This window comes from Squalius cephalus (genome assembly GCF_949319135.1).
Source record: "Squalius cephalus genome assembly, chromosome: 5".
Lineage (NCBI taxonomy): Eukaryota > Metazoa > Chordata > Actinopteri > Cypriniformes > Leuciscidae > Squalius > Squalius cephalus.
The window spans coordinates 11,532,392-11,547,054 of NC_137126.1; the positions used below are offsets into that span (position 1 = coordinate 11,532,392).

The 14,663-nt window shown below is 35.2% G+C and overlaps 1 protein-coding gene across 1 annotated transcript in view; it reads right to left on the reverse strand.

Annotated features, from left to right (window-relative positions):
* Positions 1-1,700: 1,700 nt before the first annotated feature.
* The window catches only part of pcsk5a (proprotein convertase subtilisin/kexin type 5a), a 39,476-nt gene continuing 26,513 nt past the window's right edge, over positions 1,701-14,663 (reverse strand). The window contains exons 28-37 of the mRNA XM_079872658.1: positions 13,144-13,227; positions 12,838-13,036; positions 11,520-11,731; positions 9,446-9,688; positions 7,823-8,056; positions 5,139-5,313; positions 4,601-4,818; positions 3,519-3,619; positions 3,231-3,426; positions 1,701-2,355 (exon numbers count right to left, since the gene is read on the reverse strand). Of these exons, the coding sequence (XP_079728784.1) occupies positions 1,883-2,355; positions 3,231-3,426; positions 3,519-3,619; positions 4,601-4,818; positions 5,139-5,313; positions 7,823-8,056; positions 9,446-9,688; positions 11,520-11,731; positions 12,838-13,036; positions 13,144-13,227 (2,135 nt within the window). The 3' untranslated portion in view covers positions 1,701-1,882. The remainder of the gene's footprint in view (positions 2,356-3,230; positions 3,427-3,518; positions 3,620-4,600; positions 4,819-5,138; positions 5,314-7,822; positions 8,057-9,445; positions 9,689-11,519; positions 11,732-12,837; positions 13,037-13,143; positions 13,228-14,663) is intronic.

Sequence of the window (14,663 nt, forward strand, 5' to 3'; positions counted from 1 at the left end):
CTCAGGACCAATTCGTACGAATTCGTAAGAGTGAGTACGAGGTGGCTTCGTACGAATTTTCTAAACCCCAGTGATGGGTAGGTTTAGGGGCGGGGTCAGGGGGAGCTCATTCATACAAATTCATACGAATTGGGCAACTCGTAAAATATGTACGATTTAGCAAAAATCATAAGAATTCGTACGAGTGAGGTCGTATGAATTCGTACGAATTAGCCACCTCATAAAATTTGTCAAAAGAATTGCCATGAGATCGGGTTGGATCCTCCTCCTCTCCCATTGGTATCGCTCCCTTGAGAAGCACACAAAGAGGTTTTTTTTTCAGATCTGGTCCTCTTAAACTACGATGACGACAGTGTTACGGTGTTAAAATTAGTTTTCGTTGACTTTTAGTTTGTTTCTCAGTATTTCCTGATTTCCTTGGTTACTAAATATGTTTTCATTGGTTGTCGTGGTTATTTATTTTTTCATTGATTTTCACCTGTTTCTTATTAGATCATTAGTTTTCTCAGTATATTTAGTCCTCAGTGTCAGATATTCATTGTCTGGTGTTTACTGTACTTTGCACAGTTATACGTTGCCTTTATTTTGTTTGTGGATTGTTGCCTTTTGTATTGTTTAAGTATCACAGCAATTAGATTCGCCAGGCTTATTGTCTTCTTCCTCATCCTGGATTGTGTGACAATAATGTCCTGGCAGAAAATTACCAGGACTTTCTTTTTTTTTTTTTCTATGGATATTTTTTCTTACAGTGCAATTTGTCAATCACATACAAATATAAATATTTCCTCTTATATTACTTGATTAGTAATTTGTGCAAAGCATAATACAATTTGGCTTAATACTTTTTGAGTAGTTCGTTATGATCATAATTTTGATGAAAATACAAATGTAACCAGAGAGACAATAAAACATCTTGGGGCAGAAGTAGATTCTAATTTGGATAATTGAAATGCAGTAGGTCAAAAATTATTGACTGTACTTGGAATAGTAAATTAACACATACCATTGTTATACTTTTATTACAATTTCCAGTTGACACACTTTCACAACAAAAAATTACCAGAAGACTTTCATTTGTACTTCTGCTACTAGCAAAAGTACTGCATAGGATCTGTTGACTTAATGCACATGTTCCAAAAAATAAATAAATAAATCACTCACACATGTAGAACGAAAAAAAAAAAAGAGACAAACCTCAGCTATCTTCATAAAAGATGAAAAATGTATGTAAAAAAAGACAAGAAGCTAAAAGGACCAACTACCACATAAAATCTTAAAGTCCCCCTGTGGTGAAAACCAAGTTTTTAATGTTGTTTATATGTGATGTTTTCAATGTGCTTTAAGACAATCCATGTGCAAATGCGTAAGTCAACACCATTGCTGAGTATTTGCACTTTAAAACTGCAGTGAACCAAAGACAGTCTCAAAATCATGGTGTTTCTGACGTCACAAACTACCTTGTAACCAATCACGTCAACGTGTGATCGTCAATGAGTGGATCTCTGGAAGCGGGGCTAATTTGCATATTCATAGAACCATGTATACTTAATGAGGAAAGGGTGTAAAGTTACATTCAATCTATTTTAAGGGATGAAGACATTTTTTTAAGAAAAAAAAAAACCTTTAAATATGTAATTTTGGTGAGCAAAAATGAGTTTCAAGGGATACAATTATTGATTACAGGGGGACATTAAACTACAATTTGTGATTGCCATTGTATCATCCTACACAATATATTACTTTTCACATATGAGTTCAGAACTTTGCTGAACTCTACAGAACTTTTTAAATATAATTTTCAAACACAATGTTGCTATTGAATGCTAAGTGACAATTTTCAGTAACCCTGCAGAATCATTTTTTGTTTAAACAGATGAAGGTGTTATCGGTAGTTGTAGCTCTCATCGTCATATTCTAACTCATCTTCCTGCTCGTCTCCCAGTTGCCCATATCTGAATTTACGATAAACAGTGCCGTCCTGCCCCATGTACACAATATCTTCATCTTCATCATCTTCATCGTCATCATCCTGAGTCCCCTTCTGATCACCAAGGTCCACTAGCTGTGACTCACGGAAAAGTCCAGAACTAGAGCTTGCTTGACCACCGAAGGCAGAGGTGGATGATGATGTGAAGTAGCCGTCTTTGCCGCCACCATGGCCCAGTTTTTCATAACCACGTGGGATAGCGGTCTCTGGCATGGGTCGTTTGGAAAGAGAACGCTTAATGAGGATGATTACGGAGATTGAGGCAAAGACAAGCAGGATGGAGGTGGTGATAAAGAGTGGCAGGTTTCCTGTGTACTCTTCTTCCTCATGGTTTCGAAAGGCAAAGTTAGTGCTGAGGACACACTCACCTTAAACAGAGATAAAATATTGGTTTTAATGTCTGACACAACAAATAAACCAAGACAGGACAACTATTTATAAGTTACTATTTTAGTATTAAAGGAACATTTCACCCTCAAATGAAAATTCCATCCCCGGCTCATTGTAAAAACATAACTTTAATGACATTTCTGCTAAATATTATGTTACTTCATGCATGTTTTGCAGCACTTTCAAAGTGAAATGTTCAGTGAAGGCCCTAAAAGCACGATCAGTTATGTTTGATCAATGTAAATCTGGCAGGGTTTTATTACATTTACTGTTACGTATCCTAAACCTAACCAAGCATGAAAAAAAAAAAAAAACATGATCGCTGAAGCAACGATACCATTAGCTTGTATCTATAAGACTCTGAGCTCTTTTCTTGTGACTTTTTAAATTTTTTTTATCATAAGTCTGTTTTTCGTATTTCACAGAACTCGTATTTGTGTATAGTGGTGTGCCAGGTGAGCTAGTTTACTATATCAGAAAAGCCATGCATATGGAGCTGGGTCAAGTTATGCAAATATCAAAATGTATTACAAATGATGGACTATGGTAAAAATGCTTTGTGGTAATTGTGCAAGGAACTGAAAATCAAAAGAGGTTTTTATTAATAAATAATCTGCCCCTGTAATCATAACTGGTATGAAAAGGAATAAAAGTTGTTGGTGTTTTGCCACTAGTGTTCCTTTTAGCTGCAAACTGCATTGAAGTATATGAATAGGTAAGCTTATGAAGTTTTGCAAAAATGTAGGTAGAGGCACATTTTCCTACAAGCCTTTGTTGTTGTTTTTTTATGTCAATGATCATTGTTAGTAGCCTACTGGTAATATTTTGAAATGTCACTTTTAAGTCCAAATACCTCTAGTTTCAGTACAGTTACAGCACTCTTGCTGAACTGGGACTGTGTCTTCCTGTTCTGTGTTGGTGCAGCAGGGCAGACAGCGCCCCCCTGCTGTCAGGATGAACTGTGCCGGACAGATGGTGCAGTTATAATGCCCAGGACCTTTACATTCCAAACAGGATTCATCACATGATTCACAGTTATAGCCCTGATCCTGTAGAGAGATCACAAGAGCTATCAGGTGACCACATTCATAAAAATATTAAAGTAGAATGCGTGTTAGACTGCACTAGAACAGAAGTTTACCTCAGACTTAACGTATTCTCCTGTGATGCAGGGCGACTCGCAAGCACCCTCTGTGAGTGTATAACCTGGGTGACATGACTCACAATCCTCAACACTCTTGCCTGTCAATCGAAAGGACATCCCAGTATTTTAGGTTTGAATTATTGAATAATTCACGGTTAAATATAGAATTTAATGTGAAATGTCCTTTTTTTGTTTGTTAAAATGCTTTCTCATATTCCAGGTGCATACGCATATGCCACTCACAAGTTGAAGAAAGAAACATTGTGGCTCTGTGTTGATTTCAAAACATTGCTCTTTTTGCTTTGAGTTGGTGTGAGGCACACTTTTATTATGGAAATAATATTCAGTTTGCATTCAAGTATATTCTATTATTGTTAAAAATACACGTTAATCGCAATGAAATGAAACTGTTATATATAAATTTATATTAAAGACAATAAGTTGAAATTTAAGAGTTAACAGTGATTTTTGACATACGTAGGACTTAAGTACATATTTATTTATAGGCAATTTCATAATTACGTCAATTTAATTTGGCTAAAGTGTACAGCTGAATGTACTGACAAGCATTTATGCTAAACTAAAATTTGATGTTGTTTCTAATATTGTATGTCAAAATATATTTGAAATTACACATTTGTAATGATGAAGTTGGAATTTAGTGCATTTAGAATATATTTACGATACATTTAAGAAATGTAATATTGAATAACACAGTTAAACTTAAAAAGTGCTTTAGTATGTTAGTCAGCACACCAAAATATGTGTACTTCTTTAAAGAATGTTAAAAAAAGTATTAAAACACAATGATTTAAAACTTACTTTTTGAAGTAAAACTTTTAATAAGACATTATTTCAAGTGCATTTTAGAAAACTGTACTTCAGTGTGTTAAGAAGGTCATGAAAGTGTACTCACTTAAGTACACTTAAGTGGCCTTTTATTTGATTAATAGTACAGATCTTTGCCGCACACTACAGGTGTACTTTCAGTATAATTAAGTGCATTTATTTTTCAAAGGGCCTGTGGAATTGACTAGTTTGTCTGAAATATTTAGTCACATCTGTAAACTGTTCAATACCTGTGCATGTTCTGCAGGTGGGGTGGCATGCCTCGCATGTTTTGTGGTGAGTGTCGTGGTAGTATGCATCAGGACAGGAGGACACACAGCGCCCCTGTTTCCTGATAAACAGCATCCCTTCTTTGCAGCTCACACACCCCTCGGCTCCGGCCTGAAGACACTCCCCACAGCTCTCATCACACCGCTCACATGTCCTAGAGCCAGCTGAGGCATAGTAACTGGAAAGATTCAGTCAGAAATATTAGAAAACAGAAAACTGTAATGAAATGGGCTACCTATTAAAATATGTCAGTGCCATTGTTTTGTCTAAAGATGCACACCAGTAAGGTTTTTTTTTTAAAGGCACATTTATAAAAACTACTTAGTTGTCCTAATTAAACTAAGGCCTACTTCTGGCTTAATCTAATCCCCGTCTGCGAAACCAGGCTTATAAAACACAACAAGAAACTACATTAAAAAAAATCACCAGATAATCTATCAGTCATTTTTTATTCACTACTATTTATAAACCAACATAGGTATTCAGTGTTGTAGTTACCCAGAGCGACATGTGTCCACACATTCTTTGACGTCTCTGTAGAGGTGATCTCTGCAGCTCAGGCACTCGTGACTGTGCCGCCCCATGCAGTCGAGGCAGTTAGGATGACAGGGTTCACAGCGCTGTGTTTCCCCTCTGAAGAATTCATCCGGACACACATTCACACAGCTGCCATCTGTGGATGAAGTGGAATATTTGTTTACTACTTATGAAATATTATTTGAACCTGTGGATTTACTGCACACATTCAGCTGATTCTATACTAACAAACATGAAGTTAAAAATGTCTACATTTGATATTTTAGCACAACTGTATTTTCAAGATGCAGAATATTTGGACAACAGGAATTCTGTAATATATTCATTTATAAATATCAAAATACAGCATGTCAACAATAAATTGTGTTTTCTTTGTGTATTATTAAAAATAATGAAATAATGAATGTGAATGAAATAATAATGTGAAATAATAACTGTCAATAAACTCAGAGGGCCCTATCATACCCTCCTGAGACCCAGAAAAAAAAAAAAAAAGTTTTTTCATGTCATCACATTGTTTAAAGCATAAGAAACAAATGGTAAAAAAAAACATTTTTGAAAAATGATATTTTATTCATATGTTATGCTATGTTCTCTGTAGTGGACACCAGGACTCAGTAGTTAAAAAAAAATAAAATGACATGAATTTTTTTTTTTTTCAATCATCAATACATTTTGGGGTTTCAGGATTTTTTTTAACCAGAATTTGTATAAAGATAATTCTCAACTATGTTATGAAAGATATAACGGAATGAATTGATACACCATTTTACTTTATGCAATATGTGAGTAAAATGGCCAGAAATTAATATTCCCATTCAATGCAATGTATCTATACACTGTATCTAATTTGCACATTAATGTGTTCTTGGAGCAACATTTAATAAAAAAAAGAAGTGTAATAATTGGAGTAATAATTAGCAACATTTTAATAATAATATCTAATATTTCACAGGAATATTGATGTATAATTTATTTCCATATTCACTTGTTGTGTCTCACAAAATGCCTGATAAACATGATTTAAGTCCTGATGTCCTCTACAGTGGACATGTATGAAATCAATGCCCTGTTCTGTAACAGAAAGTCATTTTTTGATTTGAAACCCCATAAGAGCAATGCAAATCAAACTAGCTTTTAGGCTAACTGAAATAAAACCATGCCAATCTCTAGGTATGGTGAATGCTATGTGATGATGTGGGGCTATTTTAATTCCAAAGGCCAAGGGAACTTTATCAGGATGCATAGTATCCTAAAAAATTTTTTTTTTAAATACTTAAAAATAAAAATCTGCCTGCCTCTATGGGAATTTAACATAGTGGTGCCCAAACTTATGCACCCTGTTTTTTAAGGAAGAACATTTATTTATTTACGATACATTATTCATTCACAAAGAAAATTGGTGTCCTTAAAGGTTGGATTTTTCCTAATTTTTTAAAATAAGGCATTAAGTTAAATTTGCAAAATATGATTTTTTATTCCTCTTTTTAGTCAACTTTAGCATGGTTGCCTAAACTTATGCATAGCACTGTATATACATGTGCTACATTTGATCACTAAATAAATGTCAGACATTTTAAAAGACCAAGGAGAAGTTGTTTTCATGGTGAGACCTCCAAACATTTGGTATCTCTGTAAAGCCCTGATTGTGCTCTTTACAGGACACCCAGGTTGTGACATGTGACATGTATGATGTCAGAGAAATTCACTAAAAAATAATGTCCACTACAGCAGATTCTATTTCTGGGTCCCAGGAGGATACACCTGGCGCAATGCTAGTTTCAGCCTGATGCAGTTATCATTTTCATGTCCTGAACCACGTTGTTTAAATAGCAAATGCATTTGCGCCCATTTGTGCGCCCATGTGCTGCTGGTCTGAAAACGAGGTGTGTTCAGGCGCATTGTTGGCAAGTTGCTATTTTGAGGCAACTGAAATTGAAAGAAACCTTTTTTTTTGTTATTTAAAGGGAATGGGAGATGAGACTCTGATTGGTTTATTTCATGTTACGCCTAAAACACACCCATTACTCATTAAGAGAATAGGGACAACCCTTTCAGGCCATGCGGCGGGTGCGCCGACCATTTTTACCGTCGTTAAATTAGCAAAAGTGTATTCGGACACGCCCTAAGTGAACTTGCGCTTTAGATCAAGTGCTTAGATTGTTAAAATAGGGCCCCAGAAGTTTGTCTGCAGATGTCTATTTTTCCACGGACTGCTGACATTAAAACTGTATTACGGAATGTTTTTGAACAACTTATATTATCTAATTAAAAAAAAAAAAAAAAGCAATCAAATGCAATGGGCTCCATTGATTTCCATAGTATTATTTCCATCGACTGGTTGGTTACCCATATTCTTCTAAATATATTCTTTTGTGTTCAGCAGAAGGTTTGGAACAACTTGAGGGTGAGTACATGATGACAACATTTAAATTTTTGGGTGAACTATCCCTTTAATGGCTGTCTCAAGAATGAAACTGACCCAGAAGATCTAGAAAATGCATTTGATTTCAAATATAAGGGACTACTCATTGCCCCTCTGATACAACTTTCTCCATTTCTCCGATTTCTTTGCACTGAAGTCTTTGCGAATCCACTTGCAAATCAAGAGAGTACCATGTCAAGCCTCAATTGCATGAACTCACTGAGTAGATAATGGTTCTGGTTGCAGCTGAGGCAACTGTCCTGATGTGGGCCGGAGCACTCATGGCAATATTTGTGACACAAGTGACATTCTCCATCCTGGTTGCTGTAGTGGTGTGAGGGGCAGGTGGTGGGTGTGGCGCAGCGCCCGTGGGCATCCATCGTCAGGCCCTCAGGGCAGCTAGTGCAGGATGTGTCGTGAGGACCAGAACAGGTTAGACAGGAACTATCACAGGCTACAGAACAGAGACAAAGACCTTTCATCAACATCATGTGACCTAGTTATGGTCATTAAAAATGTCATCATTTATAGAACAATCAACTTAATTGTAATTTAATTTTAATTCAATTGAATTGTTTGTGGTTCCCATTTTGGTAACACTTCACAATAAGTTTTCATTTGTTAACATGGACTAAGAAAGAACAATACTTCTACAGCATTTATTAATCTTAGATAATGTTAATTTCAATATTTACTAATACATTAATAAAATCAAAAGTTGTATTTGTTAACATAAGTTAATGCACTGTGAACTTACTTGAACAAACAATGAACAATTTTTTATTAACCAATTTTAACAAAGATGAATAAATACTGTAACAAATGTATTGCTCAATGTTAGTTAATACTTTTAACTAATGTTAACAAATGAAACCTTATTGTAAAGTGTTACCATCATTTTAAACATATTAGTTGAAAGTGCTATTTATTTTGTGAATTTTCTGTAATATCTATAGCAAAATTTTAGATTTTATGGATTTAACTAAGATTTACAGTAAAAAATATATTTTACTGTAAAAGTACATATAAAACTAAAAAAAATGTAGCGCTCCAAACAGGGAAAAAGTCCTTGTACTGCAGGTCCTTGTACTACAGGTGCGTAGAGCCAATGGTATATTGAAGAATGAACAAGAAGGGTGGCTGACCGCACACTGATCCACTCAAGACTGGAAAAGTCTACAAAAACATTTTTTATTTTATAAATTGCATCGTGCAAAAAGTGCAAAGTGCATGTGAGTTAAAAACAAATAGACACCAGCAAGCAAACTTTTCAGCATATTGCTATCTTCAGTGCTCACTTAGCAAACAACATTCACCCTTTTTAAGCAGGACAGCAATTAAGGACAATCAGCTGAATACAATTGTCTCAGATAAACCTCAATTATCACAAGTAGAATTCCAAGCAAGTTCCATCTTGCACACATATACAGTAGCAGAATGTTTCAGATATACATCTTGTTTTTTGTAAAATAATAATTATTATTACAACTTTTTATTTTTTTATTTTATTTTTTATATTTGCTGTGTCTGTAATGCTGCATCATCCTTTGAAGCTGTATATCTGAAACATATCTGAAAATGTATAAAATAAAAAATGTTTTTGTAGACTTTTCCAGTCTTGAGTGGATCAGTGTGCAGTCAGCCACCCTTCTTGTTCATTCTTCACTGTAAAAGTACATGAAATGTCCCAGTAGCTATATTACAGTTTTTCCACCGCATTTGGTACAGGAACTTACTGGTAACCAATTAAGAGGTTTTTACCGTATATATTTAGTCTTTTATGGTTTATATTACATTCATTTTTTACAGTGTTCCAACAGTAAGGAAAGTAATGTAGTCTCACCCATGCACTCTTTGGACCTGCTTTCTCTGTAAGTATGTGAGGGACAGGGGGCAAGACATGCTCCGTTGTGCAGTGTGCTGTCACGTTCAAAACATGCATCACAGTTGGTCGATTCAGGTCCATCACATAACAAACAATCCGTGTGGCAACGTTTACAAACGCCTTGATCCATGTCCTCGAAAAATCCATCAGGACACACCACTATACACTGACCCTGATGCAGGAAGAAGTCTTCCTTACACTCTAGAGTTAGAGGACAGAAAAATAAAAGATAAAGTGAGATACTGTATAGGGGTGAACAGGGCTACTTGTAACGGTATAAACATTTCCAAACTTGAAACTTGACAAGTGCATTTACTAGTCGCCATATCAACACTATATATAGAGACAAAAATTGTGCCAAAATGAAAAAATCTTGGGAAAATATCGCTGAATATTTTTTTTAACCATAGCAAAAGTACATTTTTTACTTAAGTGAATTTTTCATCTCAGTTTTTAGTGTTTATTTAAAAGGACACAAATCTACAATTATTTTAATCTGTTATTTAGAATTTCAGATAATGCTTTGCTAACAAGCAGAAGGCACTATATAGCCAGGTTTAAATCTGGTTGCGCAGGTGGCAGAGGTTAAAATGTGCTCCACTACTCATTCATTTAACATTTTTAGTCATATCCGACTGATTCTATGGGCCATCTCTTACTATCTCGCCATAAGCGAGAGACTGTCCATGAATTTTTCGGGGTAGGTCGCTAGGTCTTTGGGATTCACACACCTACAGGCAATTTAGCGTCTCCAATTCACCTATACTGCATGCTTTTTGATAGGGGACCTCTTGGCTCAACCAGGACTCAAACCAGGGACCTCCTAACTGTGAGGTGACAGTGCTACCCACTGAGACACTGTGCCACCCGCCCCGCTATTAGAACTACGCTATTATATGACATTAACCGTAAATTCGCATTAGTTACTTTTATTCATTTTATTGAGAAACCATGAGAAACAGGTGAATAAAGACTGAGAGTCAATGTTAAGAAATTATTATTTCAAGAAATGTAAAGCATTCTGGCTCATATATTTGTCTCCTGTTCTGAGAGAGCTGTGTGTGGAGGGAGGGGAGGGGTTTAACTCTGTGTTTTTCTGAATAGGCTATTTGGATGTTTTTTTTGAGCATCCGTTTGCCCACATTGTTCTGAACTATGCTGTATAGCTGTGTTTTGCAGTGTGTACATCAAACTCTAATATTAGTTTATTATTAAAAAATGTTTATGGGCTATATGAAAAAGTGAATAATTGTATTTTATTGAAAAAATATTTTAGTTTGTCTTGTATATATTTTTGTATTAAATAAAATTACATTTTAAGCTGTCATATGGTCTCATCTACTCACTAGTCGGCTTTTACAGTATCATTGTGTTTATAACCAGACTCTTGCAAACTATTCTAACTCAGACTTTCAAGGAAATGTTCTTTTTTTAAATAAAGTCTGAACGTTTTGTCAAAAGCTTAGTGACGGTGACATTTAGGTTTTTACTTCTGCTGATTGTATATTAGGCTTTAAAATTAATAAAAGTTTGTTTATCATGATGAACAAAATGTGTAAGAATTATAATCTTTTGTTGGTCACATAGCTTATTTTGCACAAAAAGAACAAACAAACAAACAAACAACAACAAAAAAGAATAAATTCCAAAATCCAATATAAAAATCCTATTGCGTTTTTGTCAAAGGAACCAGGGTGATGCTAACTTCTGGATTGGCTTTCAAAAATATGTAATTACTGCAGTAGTCTATTATCATCCAAGCTTAACAACTATGAAATATAAGCAAAAACACTGTCTGTGGTATTAATGCTACTGAGAAGAAAGCTACTACATTCTCAGAAATAAAGTGTACAATATTATTATTTACAAGTAAATAATAATATATGTACTATAGGTGATAAATTAATTTGCACCCTTTAGAAGTTGTTGAAGTGTAGAAGACTGTTGGCACATCAATAACACATATTTGTTACTATAATTTTAGGATTAGTTCACGAAAACATGCAACATCTGTGAAAAATTTCAATCTTACCTGTACAGCTGTCCTCAGAGCAAATAACACAGCTCTCTGGACACTGCACACACTCCCCGTTCCTCACCGTGTGTCCAGACGGACAGCTCGCCACACACTCATGTTTGTGTAGCAGCAGCTTCTCCTCACAGCTCAGACAATGTGTTGCATTCTTCTCACAGGACGTACAACCAGATGCACAGCTCTTACACACCTGACCCACAGGGTAGCCTCTAAACACATAATTACAGACATGCACACACATCATTTGATAAAAATAAATAAAAATACAATATAGCTAGGCTAGCCTACTACATACCGTAACAGCAGTCTGTCAACAACTATCAAAAATTGGAAATGTGACATTCTTATATAAAAGTAAATTTGTTTTAAAGTTTTAAAGTACCCTTGTGGTGAAAATCAAGCCTTCAATGTTGTTTATATGTCTATGTGGTGTTTTTAATGTGCTTTAAGACAATCCATGTGCAAATGTGTAAGTCAACACCATTGCTGAGTATTTTCTCTTTAAAACTGCAGTGAACCAAAGACAGTCTCGATGTCACAAACTACCTTGAAACCAATCAGGTCAATGTGTGATCGTCAACGAGTGGATCTCTGAGCTGGTGTGAGTGAGTAGAGGTGGGGGTAATTTGCATATGCATAGAACCGCGTATACTATATGAGGCAAGGGTGTAAATTTACATTCAAACTATTTTAAGGCATGAATAATTTTTTTTACAAGGAAAAATTTTTAAATATGTAATTTTGGTGATCAAAGAATAAAAAATTATTGACTACAGGGAGACTTTAATTAATTGTTGTAAATAATGTAATTAATTTGATGTAACACTAATGTGTTACACAAACTCGATTTATTGCAATTTTGGTAACACTTTATTTTGATGGTCCCTTTTGAACATTCTGTTAACTATAAGTAACTACATGTCAACTAATTACAGTATTAGTAGACTATAATATCTGCAAACTCTTTATTGTGATGGTCCTCCAACAGACATTCTACTGACAACAAGTAACTTTGCAACTACATGTCAACTTATTCTAACAGTCTACTGATACTCTACTAACACTCTAATGAGGGTTAGTAGATATGTAGCTGCAACATTATTTATAGTCAACAGAATGTGTTAAAGGGACCATCAAAATAAAGTGAAACCCTTGTTTTTCATTGGCATGTCTCTTGGCTGTTGAGGACTTTGAGCCTACATTCAGTACGAATACAATACTTAAGTACAATAATTGTATACTTTACTTATATGGTTTTCAGGTATTCTTTTCACATCTGCATTACATTCTGTAAGTGTCTGTAAATGGTTCTAACCTAGTGCACTTGCGCACACATTGGCCAGCCTGCAAATAAAGAAGGCTTTTACGTGCTGACTGGCAGCGTGTGCAGAGCTGCTCGTCCTGGCACTGGGCACAACCTTGTCGGCAATTCTCGCAGTTCCCACTTTCCTTGCTGCCAAATCTGCCCGTCGGGCATCGTGTCACACACATCTGATCTGCAGTCATATATCGATCTGGAACACACATACATAACGTCTATTCACATTCACCCAAGCCTTCATGCATCCAACCAAAGATTATTCCATCCATCATATTTTTCATTGAGTTGCACATGTTGTACCTTTAACACATGTGTTGCATTGAGTCTTCATTCTCCCCGAACAGGATTCGCATGAAAAGTGACAGGCCTCACATTCCCCATCATCTGAAAGATGAGAGCAGTTATAACCAGCAGAAATTGAAAAACTGAACCGTCCCTTGTGAAAAAGAAATGTGCTTAATTGTTTTAAATGTGCATAGTGTACTTTAAGTTAAAAAAACTGTACTTGCACATAAAAATGTGAATTGAATAAAGACCACTTAAGTGTACTTTAAGAGAGAACACGTTTATGACCTTTATGTTTCTTTACACACATAAGTACACTTTTAAATATGTCAAATTAAAAATTACTACATTCAAAAAATACATTCAAATTTTTTCAATAAACTTTTGCCATGCTTTAAAGAAGGTGTTGACAAACATACTAAAGCACATATAAAGCATTTGATTATAATTTGAACTATAGGGTGTTATTTGATACTACAATTAAAGGTAATATATTTTAAATGTACTAAATTGCAACTTAATCATAACAAATGTCTACTTACAAATATATTTAAAACACATGATTTACAAGTTTAACTAGAAATTACATGAAAGTATATGCTTGTCAGTACATTTGACTGTACACTTTATATTTCAAAGACAAAATAAATGAAAATTAAATTACATATAAATATACTTAAGTCTTATTTAAGTGGGTCAAAATCACTCTCAAGTTCAACTAATGGCATGTAATATACAATTAAATGTATTATTCTAAAAGTATGCTAAAGTGTACTTTTTTTCACAAGGGTTGTTATGTTTTACAAATAAGATTTTATTCTCTAATTCTAAACCAACTTAACCAACTTCCAACCAATAGCCTACATTGATCCAATAAACCAATAATGTAAAATCAAGAACGAGTTTAACAAAGTCAGAAAAGTTTAGCAAAAACTGTACCTTTAGGGGTACAACAGCTTATCACTTGGGCAGTACCCTTAAAATGTCAACTTTGTACCTTATCAACCCTTAAAATGTGTATTTTATTACCTTAGAGTGGTAATATGCAGTAAAGGTACTACTATAAATCTTTTACGGTAAACAAGGTGCAAAGATACCCTTTGAGGGCAGTGTCCCATTGTATCTTTTGTTCCCTTTCATGTCGGTCACTCCAACGTTCGTCAGAGCGATCCGACAGAAACGGGATCTTTGCAGAGAGACCAATCTACTTCGAGAGAAACTAAATGAGCCTAAACAACATGCGATAATTGCGCCAGCTGCTTCTATCACGCAGTACGGGTATATAATGAGCAGCAGGTGCAACGCATCCCTGCATTTCACTTCAGAACCGAGCTGATTCATGTTCTGTTCCAGTCTTAGTTCTAAAGAAGTGACAACATTTCGAGTGTTCTTTTTGGAAGAAGCCCTCACCTTCGTGTTGCGTGTCACGTGTTGCGTTGCGTGTTGCGTGTCGCGCTACAGCAGGAACACCTCAGAAAAAAAATCTGCTGTTTTCACAGCTCTGAGCATGGCGGTTCGGTTGAGTGCCTCAGCGG